Consider the following 19569-nt stretch of genomic DNA (forward strand, 5'->3'; position numbering starts at 1 on the left):
TGTTTCAGCATAAAGGAAATTATTTGGTCTGAATTATATAAACTGGCTGTAAAGACAGTTCCTAAATCCATTTCTAATTTTTGAGAACTCCCTCTAGCCTTCTTGCCAATACTAATATCTTCCCTCTCTCTAATAGCACCCATCTCTTTAGTTATGTACTTCTGAGGGGTGGACAGTTTTTTGTTTTTATTTTAAGGTTCCCCCCCACCACCCACAGCAGTTTTATTGAGATATAACTGGCATATAGCACTACAGTATGAATTTAAGGTATATAGCATAATGATTTGACTTATATATATTGTGTAATGATTACTAAGTTCAGTTAACATCCATCATCATAATTTTTTTTCCTTGATAAGAACTCTTAGGATTGACTCTCTTAACTTTATTATCTTGATGCTTAGGTTTTCAAGTATACCGTACAATGGTGTTAACTATAGTTATCATATTGTATATTGCATTCTTGGTACTTATTTATCTTACGACTGGAAGTCTGTGCCTTGTGACCATGTTGGTCCAACGTCCCCACCCTCCCCCACTTCTTGTTTTTGATAACCACAAATCCATAAATCTATCTCTTTTCCTATGAATTTGTTTGTTTTTAAATTCTGCATATAAGCAAGATCATACAGTATTTGTATTTCTCTGCCTCACTTATTTCACTTAGCATAATGACCACAAGGTCCATCCATGCTTTTGCATATGGTGGGACTTCCTTCTTTTTTATGGCTGAATAATATTTCATGGAATATATATATGTATATATATATATGCATATATTTGTATGTGTGTGTGCAAATGCATACATATTCTTTATCCATTCTTCTGTCTCTGAACACTTAGGTTGTTTGCATGTCTTGGCTATTATACTGGATACTTTTTTGATGAATGGATTGTAGTAGGTGAGCAGTAGTGAACTATTTCTTGTTTTTAATTGCCAAAACAAAGTTTTTACAGACCTTAACTACATGGATTATTTTCTACACATCATGGGTTTGAAGTTTCTCAGACTTCTTTCTCAGGCTTCTACATAACTTGGTCAGAGGCTGTCAGCTTCAAAATTGTATAGATGAAACACACTTATGTCTTCAGAGCACTAATCACCCTTGGAATATATAGCTAGCCAGATGCTGCTGATTTTAATTTCTGAGGTTCTGTAGTATCTTGCATTTTTATTAACCTCCTGTAATTTGGACCCCAGTCTTGACAGCCTGTGACCTATTTTGGGAAAGTGTGATACTAAACAATGATGTTGCAGTTTGGGTTTTTGCAACACAAACACTTGGTGTTCATTGATGCTGTATGTTTTTGCCTCATTGTTTCTTATCAGCTGGGTTTCTGAATGCATCTAGGGACACTGCTTCCATTTGGCAAGAAATCTAATTAGCTGCCTCTATTTTGGAGCAATTCTGTTACCTATTAGAGTTGTCTCCCATTGAGTCAGCTCTGATTTCAGCAGTTGATTTTTTTTTTTTTTAAGTCATAGGACAAAGTCCTAAGAAAAGCTTCATGATCTAATCAAGACAGTTTTTCATATGTACTTAAAGGGAATGAGTATACTTGATCTTTTAGGGTCATAGAGCACCACTTGTTCCCCTTCTTACACATCATTTGTTTCTGTCTATGAAAGGGATTGGAGTACAGGAATATGGATATATGGCTTAGGGTTTATTTCTGTGACCCTGGGCATAAGTTGAGATTCATCTCATTTCCATTTTTCTTATAATACTATCATAAGGCCTTTGTGTTAGGAGGAACACTACTTGACTTCTTCCAGAAGGTTTGCTGAAAGACACAGTGGCTCCTTGGAAGGTTTTTCAGAGGCTTGTCTCAGAGATTGCAGCCACAGCTCTGGTAGGGCCTCATCCGATAAACAAGGAGGTGGTAGGAAGATGCTTATGCTACAGAACAAAACTCAGGTGCTCTCAAGATAATAAGGAGAGAATGTAGGCTGGGATATGACCAGGTCCTTCATAAGGCAAAAAAGGAAACAGAGTTTTGTGGCTGTGTTCATCTTCTCCTTTTTTTTATTCCCCCATTCTTGTCATCCTTTCCCCTTCCTACTTGGAGGGGGCAGTTCCCTTTTGTGTTCTTACCCTCTTCTCTAGCTGGTTTTCAGCCAGAGAAGGGATGTAACACAAGCTATTTATAATCCTAGCAAAAATGTATTCTTTTTCATCTTCTAGGTGTATTTGCTTATAAAACTTGACAAAGCATGAATTAAAGGGTTCATTCTGTGTTAGAAGAATTTCAGGTAAATCCGACTTAGAGACTCTTGCATGATAGGTTGGGTACTGAGAGTGCCACTGGGCTGGGAGTGAGTGAACTCCTATTGCCTATTATATTAAAGAACATCAAATTCAAACTTTTTTTTTTAAATCCCAAGATGCAGCAATTAAGACAAGATCTTGGGTAATAATTCTTTTGGACACAGACTGAGAGTGATCCTTTTTCTAGAGGTTTATTAGACCCTTACTTGCTTCTGCAGCAGCTGTGCTGTAATGGTGTCTTAGAAGGAATCAGGATGTGCTGTGAAGGTTTTCCAAACCAACTGCTGTATGCTGATTTTAAACAAAGGTAAAAATACATCCCAGGATCCGAGGAGCCCAAGGCAGCCCATTCTGTTTTCCTCTCTTTCTGAGTATTTAGGCATGCATTATTTGTTTGGTTGATGTCCTCCAGACTACAGATCGATGTGTTTTGGTGGTGGTGAGATATATGACGACAGAGTTCCATTATTACTTCCCCTTAAATCCAACATCCATGTAGCTGTAATATTCTTAAATCTCTATTAACGGGTAATAGACCCACATATAGAAGAAATATATACAGAAGAAAGACACGGAGGCTGAATTGAATTTCTGAAATGTCATATGTACTTAATCGTAGCTGCCTTCCAAGCAGGCTGTTGCTGTACTAGCAAGCCTGTGAAAGAAAGGAAGCCAGCAGGGTGTGTGGCAGGAGGCAGGAGAGGCATTTCTGCTTTCTATTTTCTGAATCCCCAAAGTATAAATTATAGGTCATCAAGCAAATTTGAGCAAAGTATGGTAGAGTAGAAGGAGTACATGTCTCAGGTTAAGAGACATATTTCTAGCTCTCCACCAGCTCACCATCAGGGTGAAGAAATCTTGGAAGAGCATTAAAAAAAAAAAAAAAAAGCATTTAATGTCTCTGCTTTCCAGTTATCTTATCGGTATGATAGAGATACTTAAGCCCGCCTCTTTCCCTCCCCTTGCCTCCCAGTCTCTCCTTCCCTCCCTAATTGAGCGGAGAATCAAATGACATTGTCTCTAAAATACTATGAAAGTACAAACTATTATCCCCAAATAAGGGATTATTGCTTGTATTCTCATTACTATTGCCATGAGTTTTGTGAAAATTGAATATATTTGTAGGAGAGGTACAAGTCTGTACCTCCTCTATCTCACTTGTTTAAATTATTCTTTCTGTGAATCATATGACCTCTCTGACCCCAGGATTTATTCTTTATCTATTTTAAATTAGGCACTGCATTTTGCGCCCAAAGGCATTTCCAAAGAGTAGGTTTGTAAGCAGCAGAAAAGCAGCTGAGGAATTACTTGGCTCATTGAAGATAGACCATACCCAGTACCGCTTTGGAATCACTAAGGTAACCAGAAAACTAGGAAGAATGCATTTGGAGAAGAGTAGGAGAAAAGAGTGTATATCTTAAAATACCCATGAAAGTGCAATGATAAGGCATTCTACAATTCTTGTGACCACAAATAACACAAATAGAGCTCAGCTGAAAGTGGAGACATCGATGCTATTTGAGAGAAAATTCAGTGCTTCTTAAATCTTAGTGTTGACTACATGTACATTTTTATAATTATTCATCTAAGTAAGTTTGTGCCAAGATATAAAATATTGAATCCACCTTAGTGTGCTAGAAAATGTGCATAGACATCAGAGCTAGAAAAAGGTGAATCAACTTACTGGAATGAACTGCTTGTCTGTGTGTGAACGGATTCATCAACAAGTACTCTTTTAGGGAATTAATTCTACAAAACTTGTATTTGTTTTAATTACTGTACGAGTAATTAAAAATGTTAAGGTCAACCCCACTATCCCAAAAAATTAATCCACAGAGAAGTTTTTTAAATGTGGTTTGCTAAATTCTGCTTTGTCCTAGATGATTTTGATAGGATCCACACATTATGGGAAACTTGACTAATAGATTTGATTTTATTTGATAGTCAACATCAGGTTGTTCCTAATGACATGCATAGAAGGACCAAATTATTAGAAAGAGAATTGGAGGGTCTAGGGTGAAAAGCTCACAGAAAAAGGAGCTCCATTGGACATGACTGTAAAATGTTACTTGACTCCTACATTTTGAGTACCTGAGAATCTGTTTCTGGTGTTTGTTGCTTCTGCTGATTTCCACTACTGGTACCTTGTTTCCCTATGGATTTAGTTGTTTTTGCTGTATACTACTAGTCTAGATAGGACTAGCATGAGGTAAGAGAGCCTCCTGAGGCACAAAGTTTAAGATGGCACTCACTATTAGGTTCATATAGGTACTGACTTAAACAACCCTGAAAGTGAGTTCTTCCTTAAAATTTGTTCCTGACACCTCACTCACCTCATCTTGGCCATTACTTCTAATTCTTGAAAAAAGTATCGATGTGGATTTTTTAATGGCTAAGACATAGTCACTTTCTCCAGAGCAGAGATCGTCAAACCTTGGCCTAAGGGCCATTTCCGTGGCCTATTTTTAATATGGCCCATTAGTTAAAAATGGTTTGGCATTTTAAAATGGTTGGGTTTTTTTCTTTTGTTTTTGTTTTTGTTTTTTTTTAAAGAAGTGGGAAAGGAAGAGGAAGAAAGGGAGGAAGAGGGAATGAAGATTCTATAGATCTATGAAAATTCTATGTGACTTGTAAAGCCCAAAAATATTTTCTATCTGGCCTTTCACAGAAAAGTTTGCAGACCCCTGTCTGGCACTGCAGAGCACTGCTTGGCTGGGTCGATCTTAAAATTTAAACCAGGTTCCCTCAACAGCCTATACATTATTAAAAGATGAGGAGAATAGTCTATGTTCTTAAGGAACCAAAATAACCACAGGATTAAATAAAATATTTTTGCAAATTTTAGATTTATAAAAGCAAACCTTCTAGAATGTACATTTTACACCTTGAGTAGGACTTAACAAGAAATACAACTAATCAAGGAATACACCAGTTGTTCACACAGTCATTCAGTAGACTGAATAATGAATGCCCATTATGAGTGGAACTTGCGCCTGATTATTTCTTTTAGGTGTTTTTAAAAGCTGGCTTTCTGGAACAACTGGAATCAATGAGAGATGAGAGACTATCCAAAGTCTTTACATTGTTTCAAGCCAGAGTACAGGGCAAACTGATGCAAATCACGTTCCAGAGGATTCTGGAAGAGAGGTATGATATCCTTACCCTACACTCCCACTGCCAGAGTAGCAGTGTACCTGCATCAATGTGACCTTGTCTCACTGCCTTATCATAGGTCAGTGTAAAGGGCTGCCACCTCTGCTCAGGCTGGGACTTCACTTAAAATTTTTAAATCCTGGAACACCAAACAGAGCACAAAGGACTTTTTTTTTTGCAGTATCTAACCAAGTAAAAGCATAATTCAGATATTTCTTGTATTGTTTCTGGGCTTCCCTTTGGAGGGATTCTTTATAGTCAAGGAAGTCTGGATCTCTGAGGGTGGTGTGACTCACAATTCATAACCAAAGCAGACCTGGAAAAGTTCGCATGCATTCCACAGCCAACTCTAGGGAAATTTGCTACAGAGTGAGGAGGTATTCTGACCACTTTACAACCTCTCCTGGGTCAGAAACTGTGGCTATTGGTGATATGTAATCATAACTCTCTTATTTCATTTCAGGCAGGTTCACTAGGGACATTTATCATCACATTTGGACACTAAGGTGTAGGTTTTGTCTATTCTTTAAGAGAATCATGGAAAGCAAGCTAGAAAAATCTCTAAACAAAAGGATTGTGAGCAAAAGATTCTGCAATTGTTGCATTTGCTTTTTCTATGGTATAGTTTACCTTCTGGAGAGAGGTCCACAGATCTTGGTATAACTTGTTTAATTGATAATCTGTTACTTCCTTCTGTTTTACCAAAGAAGAAAAAGATAATTACATGGTGATAGCAAAGATATTAAGAGACCTTTCCTAAACAATCTCCTGTAACTCATATCATGCTCAGTAAGGCATGGGAATTTATGGGAGTTTGGGAATCAGAAGACATAGCTTCTAGGACTAGTTATATAAATATTGGTAAAACTCTTAATGTCTATATAGCTCACTTCCTTCATCTGTAAAATGAGGTCTTTAAAAAAAATTATTCATTTGAGAGAGAGACAACACAAGCAAGGGGGTGGGGGAGGCAGAGGGAGAGGGAAAAACTGACTTCCCGCTGAGCTATGAGCCTGACATGGAGCTTGATCCCAGTACCTGAAGGTCATGACCTGAGTGTAAGGCTGACTCTTAATTGATTGAGCCACCCAGGTGCCCCATGTAAAATGAGGTCTTTACCATCTACTCCTTCTAAATAATAGAATGACTTTAACAATTTTTTTAAATTTTTAATTTTTTAAATTTTTTACAGACTTTTATTTATTTCAGACAGAGAGAGAGTGTGTATGCATAAGCAGGGGTGGGGGAATAGGGCACAGGGAGAAACAGGCTCCTGGTTGAGCAGGGAGCCCCATACCAGGACCCTGGGATCATAGCCTGAGCTGAATGCCGACGCTTAACCAACTGAGCCACCCAGGCACTCTGGCTTTAAACAATTATTATAAAATATTTCAAACACACAGAAAATATTTTAATACATACTCATGGAGCTTATTATCAAAAGTTTAGCAGTTTCTAACATTTTCTCTCTATTGTTCACGATTTAAAAACATTTACAAAATTGAAGCTCTTTACGTATTTCTCCCTTAATCCAGGTCCTATACCTAGTTCCCCAGATCCTGAATTTTTGTTATCATTCTATGTTTCATTCATGTTCATATATAAAACATATAAAGATATGTTTTCATACCTTTAACATATTTTTCTGGTAGCTGCTCACAACATTAAAAAAAATAAATTAACAAGGGCACCTGGGTGGCCTAGTCAGTTAGCTGTTTGCCTTTGGCTCAGATCATGATCCTGGAATCCCAGGATGGAGCTCTCTGCTTAGCACTCATGTTCTCACTCTCTCTGTCTCTCTGTCTCTCTCTCAAATAAATAAAATCTTTAAATAAATAAATGAATGAATAAATAAAAATAACAGATACAGTTGAAGCATATTGTGTATTTCTGCCTTGATCTGAATCCTGTGGAGATATGCAGATATCCTTAAAATGTTATACGATTTGGTCTGTATTCAGTCTTCACATAAATAATATTCTGTTTATATTATACAGAAATTTGTTCTATTTTTTCAGTACTATTTTTGAAATTTATTAATGTTGATAAATCTAGTGCTAGATTATGGATTTAACTGCTATATAATATTCCACTGTACAAATACATCATGATTTATTGATCCATTTTCTAACTCAAGTAAATTTAATTCATTTACAACTTTTTCCCATTAGGAACAGCTCTCTAGTGTCATTTTTGCAAATGTCTGCCCCTGCACATATGCAGGAGTTTCTTGAAGGCAATATCACTCAAAATGCTGGTTCATGCTCTAAGAGTTTGTGGGTAACAGCTGGTGAGGCCTGCACTTTCCATAGCTTTTCTCTAGGGTATGAATTAGTAGATTTTAGCCTACATACCACTTCATCTTCAGGAGATATCACCAAAATGCTTTCCAATTTACTCTTCACCAGAAGTATATGAAAATTCCATTGCTCTATATTGATGCCAACTTGTGGTATTTTGGACTTCAAAAACTTTTGCCAAACTTTGTCATATTTCTGACTGCGGGGAAAGCTATCATTTCTCTTTTAAGAAGATGTTAACTGTAGATTTTTCTTTTTGTAGGTATGATATATTGTGTGGAGGACTTTTATTCCATCCTATGTTGTTAAGCACTTTTCTCAGGAAAATGGTTAAATTCTTCTTCTGCATCTGGTGAAATAATTGCATAGGCTTTTTTCCCCATTGACCTTTAAGTATACTGAATTATATTGATAGATTTTTAAAAATGTTAAACCCAATTTGTTTTTGAACTTTTTCATACATTGATGGGTTTAGTTACAGTATTATCATAAGGATTTTTGCAACATTGTTTGTGAAAAGGTTGGTAATTTTTTTCTCCTACATTATCAGACTTTGGATCAAGATGACCTTACCCTTATAAAACAAGTGGGGAATGTCACCTCTTTTCAAAACATGAAACAATTTATTTTGATTATCTGTTCCTTCAGTGGTTGGTAAAATTTGCTTGTAAAACCATGTAGATCTGGTGATGGGATTTTTTTGATAGATTTTACAAATTTGATTCCATTTATTTAACAGTTGTAGTATATTGAGGTTTTCCTTTCTTCTTGAATCAGTTTAGATGAGTTTCTTTAAAAAAATTGTACATTTCTTTTAAATTTTCCAATTTGCTAGATTATGATTTTAATCTCTATCATATCTATAAATATATTTCTAAAGCATAATCCTAGATTATTATTAAAATATTATTTTTTCTAGTATTGTTTATTTGTGCCTTCTGTCCTTTTTCTTAATCATTGATGTCAGATGTTTATTTAGATTAATAAATCACCTTATTTTATTTTTTATTCTAGTTTATTAGTTTCTGATCTCATCTTTATTCTTTCCTTCTTTCCACTTGCTTTGGGCTTATTACTAATTCACAACTTTTTAATGTGTCTAATCAGCTGGTTAATTCTTACATTGACTGTTTGATTTAAATGACTTTATTTTCCAATATTAGATATTTTATTTGGTCCTCTTTCAAATCTTTCTGCCCTTTTATTATAATGGCTCATTTCTTTTTTGTTTTTTCAGGTCTTCCCTCTATGCCTTTAAGAATTTTTAACAATTATTTTATGGTCCCCACCAGATTGTTCAATTATTTGAAATTCTTAGGGGGTTAATCAAACTTTTTATTATAGTTGCTCACCCTCACTGATGGGTGATTTTTTTTTTTCTATATGTGTTTTGTAATTTTGAAGAGGTAAGCTCATCTTTAAAGGGACTTTAAGAGAATCTCTAGTGCTTGATTTTAGGGTACTTTCTTCAGTGCACATTTGCATTTTCTTTTCCCAAAAGCCCAAAGGGTATTTATTGCCAGCGTAAAAAATGATGATGCTAAATTCTTACATACATCTGCACTGATCAGATAGTAGTTTAAACCTCAGACATTTCAGTGGTCCCAATCCATGATAAAAACAAAAAATTCCTGGAGTAGAATTTTTGCTCTACCCTGAGGCCAGAGCAAATCAGATATACTTTTCTTTGACATCACTTTGTGCTAGTGGTGAATTTTTGAATTTTTCTTTTCATGAAGGGTGATGTTCTCTGAAAGTCTCAGCCTGTCTCTTTATCCATATGGATGTAAAAATATAAATCCCTACAATACCAAGACTGGATCCTTCCTTCCATGAAGATGGCCAAGCTATCCACACACTGACTTTTCATTAGGGTTTATTTGCTCCCTCTTTCTCTGTTACCCTCTTTCCAGCTCAGCTTTCATTGCAAGGATGTTTGCAATGGGAATATTTTGGGGGCATCTAGCCCACAATATTGCGAGCTCCAGAAGTCCCTCATAGGGCTTTTGCCAGAATCAAGTGAGAACCCAGATGTAGAAGGGCTTTGAAGATAAACGAGAAACTTCAATGACTCCTCAAAAGATATGCTTCTTAAGGATCTTAATTGGGAAAATGGCTCTCCCATTGTCTGGGTTCAGTTGTTTTTCTTTTCTCTCTTGATTTAGGGAAACCCTTCTTGTGATCCAGTGGAACCTAAGAGTTTTCATGGCTGTGAAGACTTGGTCCTGGATGAGACTCTTCTTCAAGATCAAGCCTCTAGTTGAAGCTGCTGGAATGGGAGAGGAGATAGCTGCACTGAAGGAAGACTGTGTCAACTGCAAAAAACCCTGGAGAACTTGGGATCTCAGAGGGAAGAACTGAAAGCCAAACAGTTCTCCTTTGTCAGGGAAAAGAATGACCTGCTTCTTCAGCTGCAGGCGGTGAGTGGCCCTGTCATTTGTTCTCCACATCAAGTTTTTAATTAGAGTCCCTTGTTTTGCAGGCAGTGTTCACTTGAGAAAAATGAGGCATGTGCTTTTCAAATACTATAGCATTTCAGCAGACACAATGGAAACACTTAAGGAGACACCCTGTTTCCTAGTGAGCTGATTTCATCTGCAGGTTGTCTTTGAAAAGGGGACAAACTCTTAGATGGGCTTTAAGTATATAAAAGCACCACAATCTATCCTGGGAACCAAGGAGCTCTGGGTCTTAATTTATTTTGTGTGATCCATTAGCAAATCAAAAGACAGGATTTAGTAGATTTTGAGAAAAACTTTACTGAAATCTTCAGGATTATTGCAGTTTGCTTCTAGTTGTTTTCCTGATTTTTGGTTTCTCCACTTCCCCTACCCCAGTCCAAATCAACTTCATTAATCAGTTCAATTCTTAAAAGAGCAGCTCTCAAGATTGGCTTTGCCTCAAACTTATTGGTGAAGCATTAAAAAATAGAAAGGTGTCTAGACCCCACTGTCAGATATTTTGATTAAGCAGGCCTTACGTCATTCAAATAATCTATATGGGTGATTCTGATATCCAGTTAGGATTGAGAACCATTGTCTTAAACAACATCGTGTTGCTTCTCTGATGAATACGTTTCCGATCCTGCAATATGTGCATTATAGCCTCCAGACCCATGGCCTTGACATCTGAGCCTCCATCTCCACTCCGATACCCGTGTGCCATTACTCACTCCCTTACGAATTCCTCCTCTCTGGGCACCAGAACTGCTGTTATCCCTAAACAACCCAAAGGCAGTGATGAGGTTTTCTCCATTATTATTATATTCTCCATCCCACTTAATACAGTGCTAAGCTAAAAAAATACTGGGTTCTAATATGACTATATATAATTTGTACAATACAATTATAGAACATTTTTTCCTGATTTTTGAACTTACAGAAAACAGAGAAAATTTAATAATTTTAGACTGATCCACGTTATCCTTTTCTTTGGTCCTCTGCTATTCATTAGTTTTCCAAGAGACCATATTTTGCAGAAGAATTTCATCCAGACCTGTATTTCTTTCTTTCTTTCTTTTTAAAAAGATTTTATTTATTTATTTGACAGAGAGAGAGCGAGTGCGCACAAGCAGGGGAGTGGCAGAGGGAGAGGGAGAAACAAGCGCCCTACTCACCAGGGAGCCCAATGTTGGGACTCTATCCCAGGACCCTAGGATCACGACCGGAACTGAAGGCAGACGCTTAAACAACTGAGTCACTCAGGGACCTCCAGACCCATATTTCTGATACAATTTAACATAACATTGGTTCTAGAATTTTAGTGTATTTCAGCCTGACCTAGGTCACACTTTTTTGAAATACGAATTCCTGGGCCCCACTCCAAATCTTCTTTAAATTCATACTGCGAAAATCATCATTTGCAAAACCATGTTTTGTGTGGCTGGGGGGAGAAGCAGCTTCAGGTGAGACCTGGCCTCCCAGTTTTCATTATTCTTCCTGTCAACAGAGAGAGTGGCCAGTGCTACCTAGGCTGACATGGGAGATAGAAATGGACCCAAAGCATGCAGGGGGTGGCAGGTAAAAGCCTAGGATACACAATAAGGGATCAGGATGGGGAACATGGGAAGCCTCTGGGGGCAAACTCAGGTAGGCTGAGATGAGTTCAAATTGTAACTGAGACTTTAAAAGTTGACAGAGCTATGACATATTGTATTATTTATTTTTAATGGACACAGCTGAATACAGCAGGGATCAAGGAAACAAAGATTCTTTTCAAATCATTCATTTATTCAAAATACCAGCAGAACTGAGTGAATGAACCCGTTCTGATTAATGTTATTAACTACCATCAGGGAAGGGATATAGTCCCACTGTTAACCTGCCACATCATTGCTCAGCTGGCCCCCAAATCCTGCTGTCATGTTTAATGAAGGGATCAATGATGGTCGATTGGACTGTCTTCTTCATTCAGTGATGGTGACAGGTCCAGTACACAGACTGAATGGAATAGAGCAAATAAGCATTCTGCTTGTCAACCTGGTGTGAACTAAGATCAAATGTTCCCATTATTTCCCCAACATTGAAAGCTTCTCTGATCTGCATGGACCCCTCCTGCTTTGATGTTCTTGTTTGTTTTAATTTATCCCTTTTCTTTTGGTCCTCAGTGATGTTGGAGTTTTACTCTTCTGTGCTTTCCCCATCTGTGTCTTTTTGAGCCCCATTTGTTGGGCAGATGGCCATCCTTAACAGTTAGCCAGAAATCAATGGCCTAGAATTTGGCCTTTTTCTTCTATTTTTTCCTCAAATTTTTACTTAAATTGTAGTGAAGATATAGTGTAATATTGGTTTCAAGAATAGAATTTAGTGCTTTGTCACTTACATATAACACCCACTACTCAACACAACTAGTGCCTTTCTTAATACCCATCACCCATCTAGCCCATCCCCATCCACCTCCCTCCAGTAACCCTCAGCTGTTCTCATTGTTTAGAGTCTTTTATGGTTTGCTTCCCTCTCTCCTTTTTTTCTTCCTCTGTATTCATTTATTTTGCCTCTAAAATTCCACATATGAGTGAAATCATATTGTTTTTATCATTCTCTAACTTATTTCACTTAACATTAAACTCTCTAGCTCCATCCATGTAATTGCAAATGGCAAGGTTCCTTTTGATGGCTGAGTAGTATTCCATTATGTACGTACACACTGCATCTTCTTTATCCATTCATCAGTCGATGGGCATTTGAGTCCTTTCCATAATTTGGCTATTGTTAATAATGCTGCTATAAACATCAGGGTACATATGCTCCTTCAAATCTATGTTTTTGTATCCTTTTTGTAAATACCTAGTAGCACAATTGCTGGATTGTAGGGTGGTTCTGTTTTTAACTCTTTGGGGACATTCTATGCTGTTTCTCAGAGTGGCTGCACCAGTTGGCATTGCCAAACAACTTAAGCCAGGTAAATAGTTAATCAATTGCTGGGGGCACCTGGCTGGCTCAGTTGGTTAAGCGGCCAGCTCTTGATTTTGGCTCAGGTCATGATCTCAGGGTCCCAGGATTGAACCCTGCATCTGGCTCGGTGCTCAATGGGGAGTCTGCTTGAAGATTCTTAATCTCTTTCTCTCTCCCTCTGCTCCTCCCCCCCCCACCGAATACTCTCTTTTTCTCTCAACTAACTAAATAAAAAAAATCTTAAAAAAAAATAAATTTTCCAGAGGAGCATATTGCAAAGGATAGGTGAAGAGGTCTAGAGATGGAAGATGGAGATGCAGGTGAAGTTATGTTGCAGTGAGACCTACAGTAATTAAGAACTTGCTCGCAAGGAAGGAGTTTTATTTAGTCTCTGACAAACACATTAGAGAGGTTCAAAGTTACAAAACATGTTTTATAGCAAAAAGGCAAATGACTTCTTCATTTTTTACTTGACCTATAACGTAGGGAGCGTGGATCAATCAATGGAGAATTGGAGGTAAGACATTTGAAAGGATGATAGGAAAGACTATTTCATACTCAATGTTTAATTTGTGGAACTCACCACTGGCAGAATCATTGAGGAAAAGATTTTCATTGGAAATAATAATGGGCTCTAGTTAATAACTTGCAAGTGAAATGTATAAATTCTAAATTCAGCCTCTAAATAAAAAATACACAATTTTATTTGTTGAAGTTATATTAAACAAGTGCACCAGGGCACTTATAATAGTATTATGAATATTTTAGTGTCTGAGGAGGCACTGCTTTCTTAAAAGACGTTATTCTGAGCAAGGCATCAACCTCAAACTCTTTGCCATGTGGAGGCTTCCAGAAGCTGTGAATTAAGCAGTAAGCCACTGATTTTTGGAGGCATGTTAGCTCCTTTAGGCCACCAGGATTCTATTAAGTGCTTTAGAAGAGGTAATCTAATCTACTGAATGGCCCCAAAGATCAAAAGCACCTCCTAGCACAAGCAACTCCTCCACTTCTCAACAATAGGATCAGGGAACGGGGAATTTTATTTCACCTGCTGAGGAAAGGCAGGTGAAAGTGCTGGTCACAGGGCAGGCAATTATCTCTTTGCTGTGCGTTAAACAGCGTTTTCGTCTAGCTGATCAATTATTTCCAGCTTTTGGCAACAATTTTCTCCTCATCATGGCAGGAGCGAGAGACCCTGGCAAAGGTTGAAGAGCGGTGTGAGTCGCTGATTGAATCCAAGATCCCGCTGGAGGCCAGAGTGAAGGTGCCGTCTGCGGGCGGAGGAAGAAGAGGAGATAAATTCTAAGCTGACTGCCGGGGGGGCGGAAGCTCGAAGATGAATGTTCCAAGTTGAAGAAAGAAATTGATGACCTGGAAACAATGTTGGTGAAGTCACAGAAGGAGAAGCGTGCTACGGAGCACAAGGTACTTTTTTGATAATGTCAGGGAGACCTGGATGCCCGATTCCCACCCCCCATCAGGTTCTGGTACCAGGCTTGCTGGGTTCTCGTGGAGGAACCCGTGGCCTGAACTTGACAGCAGTCCCAGTCGAAACCGGCATAAAACAAGGGGTCCAGTGAACTGTGGTGTCCCGATTCAAATTTCCAGTTCAAATTTCCAGAACCCTGCTTTATTTTCCAAGTGAAACATCTTCACTTGTTTCAGTCTTATGACATCTGAAATCTCATAGAGCAGCATGATTTCATTGGGCCTCTGAGTAGCCTTTTTTGGAAGGAGAGCAAACATGATGGGGTTTACTGAAAGGTGGTTTGGGATGTGTCTGAACCCCCACCTCTGTCATTAATTTGAAGTTCGACCTTGAAGATGTCATGTTAATTCCAGTGAAGGATTTTGACATTCTGTTCATTTCAGTTGAGGGTTTTCGCGGGCGCTCTGTGTATGGATTGAAACTAGCTGAGGAGTCTGTTTCCAACCTCTGATAAACAAATGGTCTCTGGAATGACACTGTAATTTTGGCAGACAATTAAGTAGCAATTCTTGTGCCATTGGTTCCCTTGCATAAAAAGCGTGTGGGCCTGATAGAGCCAGCTTCCATTTTTGCATATCTGAACAGCTGGAACTCTTCTTTCATTGCCACTCTCAGGATCTGAGACACAACAAGATTGCTGTGTGCCCCCTGAGCACTCAGAAAATTACCTTGAGTCGTGTTCTTGCTGTATAATCATAGGACGCTTGGAAACCTGGCCGTCGAATGAGGAACCTAATACTTGCTTAGCCAGAATACCCCCTACCCTAAGTCTGTGTGTGTAGAGAGACAAGACGACCCATGGCCCGTAGCATTTGCCCACCCTGTCAGCGGAAACACTAATGCTGCTGTCACCATTGTCTTCCCACAGGTCAAGAACCTGACTGAGGAAGGGGAGTCTCTAAATGAGGAGATCAGCAAACTGAACAGAGTGGCCAAGGTCATGCAGGAGGCCCATCAGCAGACGCTGGATGACCTGGTCACAGAGGGGGAGAAACTCAGCAGCTTGAGCACAGCCAAGTTGAAATTGGAATGGCAAGTAGATGAGGTAGGAAGTGTTGTGTCTCGCTAGTTAGCCGTCTGCATGTATACAGGCCTCTGATTTTTGCTTAATTTATCTTGACAGTTTGGGGAAAACTTAGTCGTGTGGCTTGTATCTTTAATATTGAAAAAGAGAGGTTTATTTGTTCCTTGATAAAACTGAACCACTACAATCTAAGAGAATTCCCAGCTTGTAATCTGTCAGTTTTTAAATGCAACCTTCCCACAAGCCTGGGCAGTGGGAGGCGAACATTGAGAGGATTTGTAGGGTTATCCTTGTCAGTGACAGACTTTTCCCCATAGTTCCCCGAGAACCTGGTGTTTTGCCCAACAGGTAGGCTGGTTCTCTATTTGACACTAGTGTTGAAAGATTAGTTTAAGGCCCTGTGTGTTTCCAGGGACGTGCTGAGGTTTATTTAGAATTGAAAGATATGTAAATCACCAGCCGTGTTCAACCTGTGCTTTGGGAAAACGTTTGTAAGACTCTAAAGATGGTTGTCCCTGTTCTGCCTCCAAACACTCTGTGACCTAAAGATGTTTCAAACCACTCTTCATGGTCGCGTCACCATTCTCTCTTCCCCTTCTCAGCTGGCAGAACAGAGGCATTCACTCTCTTATTAGTTCCAAAAGCTTGGCCTTTATAAAATTGCTGACAGAGGTGGTCTGGTTTTTTATTTGAATTATTTGCTTCTTCTCCCTCATGCCTTTCTATCAGTTTCCTCTATTACCTGTTAGTTGTCTCAATTCTCTTTCTATTTCCACTGATTGTGTGTCTGTCTCACAAAGCCTCAGTATGAGGATTTACTGTGTGTGTGTGTGTTCTCTCTCTCTCACTCGCTCTTTCGCACTCTCTCTCTCTCTCTCTCTCTCACACACACACACACACACGCACGCACTCACTCACTTGTTCTCCCCTGGAGTTCATCTACTTTCAGGTTTTTACATACTCCTTCCAGAAATTCTCCTTCCTCCTCCTATTTGAATTTCATATATTTTGCTGGTTACAGGAAACAGCTCCTATTGCTGAAAAGTAACCATTTCAATATATCCATGAACAAATAGCCATATTGTGACTGTTATCTAGCCTCCGGCCGAACCAGCCGCGATATTGTTGACAGTGCTAATCCAGCAAGACGGGAATGTTCTGAGCCCCTGGTGTGGTACCCGAACAGGACATGATGTTTGACGTAATGTTATGGACTAGAAGACGGAACCAAGACAGATGCGTCATATTCACAGATGATTGTATGGAGACAGATCTGCTTGGTGTTGCTCCAGGGAGCTGAGCTTAGACTCACGGGAAGAATTTAGAGAGAATATTTTGGCGTCTTCTGAAGAAGCTCTCCTGAGTCAATGGACCTATCCACCCATGAAATGAGCTGCCGTGTGAAGTGGGTTTCCCATCAGGGAGGAACAATGAAATAAGGGCTCCCTGGTTCTTTATTATTGGCTCCTTTCTGAGGACAGAGCTCCTGTTCCTTAATCTCCAAAGTTGTCTTTCATCACTGTGATTTCTAGATTTTTCGTTGTCTTACTGATGCATGCAATTTTTATTTTAAAATAGCTACACAACTGGGCACCATTTACATAATCTGTGCTTTGTATTTTTCTTTCTTTTTCCAGAACACATCTAGTGAAGTATAAACTTTACCAATTTATTTGGCTAAATAATGCCTCCTTTTGTCAGCTGGAGGGTGCCCTAGAGCAGGAGAGGAGAGCAAGAATGAACTGTGAGAGGGAAAAGAGCAAACTCGAGGGGATTTGAAGCTGCAAGTGCGTGAGTATGGAGCGCCTGGAGAGCGGGCAGCTGCAGCTGGCCGAGAAGCTGAGCAAGGAAGCCACCTTGCTGTTGACGCAACATCCGGGAAGGCCTTGTATTGGGAGGACCAGCTCTCTCATGTCATTGATCCCTGTGGCTCCAGGGTCAGATGTCTTAAGATTTGAAGGGGAAGATAACAAGCCTAGGAGATGATGATTATTATTACCTTTTTTTGCTGGACTTTATTATTTGGTTGTAAAAAGAGAGTGAAGGCATAATCATGAAGAATGTGACTGAGAAGGCGTCTGACTGGCAGGTGGGAAATAATGGTGTAAGGCATGTGAGATGTGAATTATTAGAATTTGAGGTTACAAGTCAAAAAATTTAAAGGGCTCACTTCTTTTACCTCTGATGAGACCAATGATATATAAAGTAAATAATAATGATAATAATAATAACAATAAAACAAAAACTAATAAAACAAAACAAAACAAAGCCCTAATGTGAAGTTCAATATAGGCCTCTGATAGCTTTAAAAAAGATGGCCAGATATAACCTCATTGTTATTTATATAGATTTCTATCAAGTAATTTACCATAGAAATATTAAATCTTAAAATTTAGAGCAAAACATAACAATAAGAATTAGGGGCATTTTCGGCTCCCATGATCTCTGGGCAAGATGCCGCCCCAGTTTAGTTTCACTGCTCAGGGAAATGGACTTTCTCTCTTGTCTCTTGTCTGTTCCCCTGCTTAGCTAAACTTAATTCTAACCATTAGGGATTTTCAAGGTATTGGGAATAGATCAGATAAAAGGGGGAAGCAGTGAGGCCCAAGAGAAAGGCAGGGCCAGGATAAAGCTGGGAGCACATTGATCACTGGGTTTACAGGGAAGAAGAGAAGAGAGTCAAGTGAGAAGCTGTAAGTTTCTGGTTTTTCTGTCTGTGTGTTTGAGTTGCCATGATACATGCTCATGTTCAGACTTGATTAATATTCTAAGAAGCTACTGGACTTGATAGGTGTTTGAAAAAGAAGAAATATGTCAATATGTCATCCTATATATGTGTGGAACGTAGAAACCATGATAGAGGTCCCTGAGTATTCAATTTTAAGACGATGTTTCGGCTCAGCAAAGTGAAAATGATGCTTGTAGGCCCTAAGTCAAAGAGCTCTGGCATTGTAGAAATCCACGTTTTTAGAAAGGTACAACCTTAACTATAAAACTATTCCTCTAAATGGACTTATTATCTATAAAAACTTAATGTGTGATAAAGGTGGCATTTCAAATTAGTGATGACTGGATAGAGTATTTAATAAATGGTGCTGAGATTATTAGCTATTCATTTTCTGAGATGAAAGTTAAATTTCTACCTTGCACTATTCCCACATGCAAACTCCAGTTGCATTAAAGAATTCAATGTGAAAAAAAGGCTATGAGGCTGCTAGACTGTGCAACATTATTCACAATAGCTAAGACATAGAAGCAACCTAACTGTCCACTGATGGATAAACGGATAAAGAAAATGTGGCATATACATATAATGGAATATTATTCAGCCTTTAAAAAGAAGGAAACTTTGCTGCAGGTGACACCCTGGATGAACTGGGAGGAGACTATGCTAAGTGGAATAGGGAATCACAGAAGAACTAAGACTTCATGATCCTATTTATATGAGGCACCTAAAATAGTCAAACTTGTAGAAACAGATTAGAATGGTGAGTGTTAGGGGCTGGAGGGAGTGGAAAATAGGGATGTTATTTAACATGTGTGAAGTTTCAGTTATGCAAGATGACTGAGTTCTAGAAATCCGCTGTACAACAATGTGCTTATAGTTAGCATTACTCTATTGCACACTTAAATACTTGTTAAGAGGGTAGATCTCATGTTAAATGTTCTTACCACAACAAAGACGACAAAAGTCATTCAAAGACAACATAGGTGATAAGTCTTAAGGAAAATGGCAGGTTATATTTTCTTGAATAAGTGACAAAGGCAAAGGCAGAAAAAGAATATTTTGTTACATCTAATGATAGCAAATACTTAAACATTGTCATGGCAAAATCCAACACAAATAAAATAAGAATAAGTTATATAACATGGGAGAAATATTTACAGCGGGAATCAGAAAATAAGAATACTAAAAGGAAATCTATAGTTCAATAATTAT

General features: G+C 38.5%; 1 protein-coding gene across 1 annotated transcript in view; it reads left to right on the plus strand.

Annotated features, from left to right (window-relative positions):
* The window catches only part of MYH15 (myosin heavy chain 15), a 156056-nt gene that overhangs the window by 62692 nt on the left and 73795 nt on the right, over positions 1-19569 (plus strand). Inside the window, 10 exon segments of the mRNA XM_032344388.1 lie at positions 2460-2577; positions 3505-3628; positions 5281-5417; positions 9889-10031; positions 10034-10143; positions 14300-14388; positions 14390-14432; positions 14434-14541; positions 15474-15650; positions 17331-17491. Coding sequence (XP_032200279.1) covers positions 2460-2577; positions 3505-3628; positions 5281-5417; positions 9889-10031; positions 10034-10143; positions 14300-14388; positions 14390-14432; positions 14434-14541; positions 15474-15650; positions 17331-17491 — 1210 coding nt within the window.

Source organism: Mustela erminea, chromosome 1 (assembly GCF_009829155.1).
Source record: "Mustela erminea isolate mMusErm1 chromosome 1, mMusErm1.Pri, whole genome shotgun sequence".
Taxonomy (NCBI): Eukaryota; Metazoa; Chordata; class Mammalia; order Carnivora; family Mustelidae; genus Mustela; species Mustela erminea.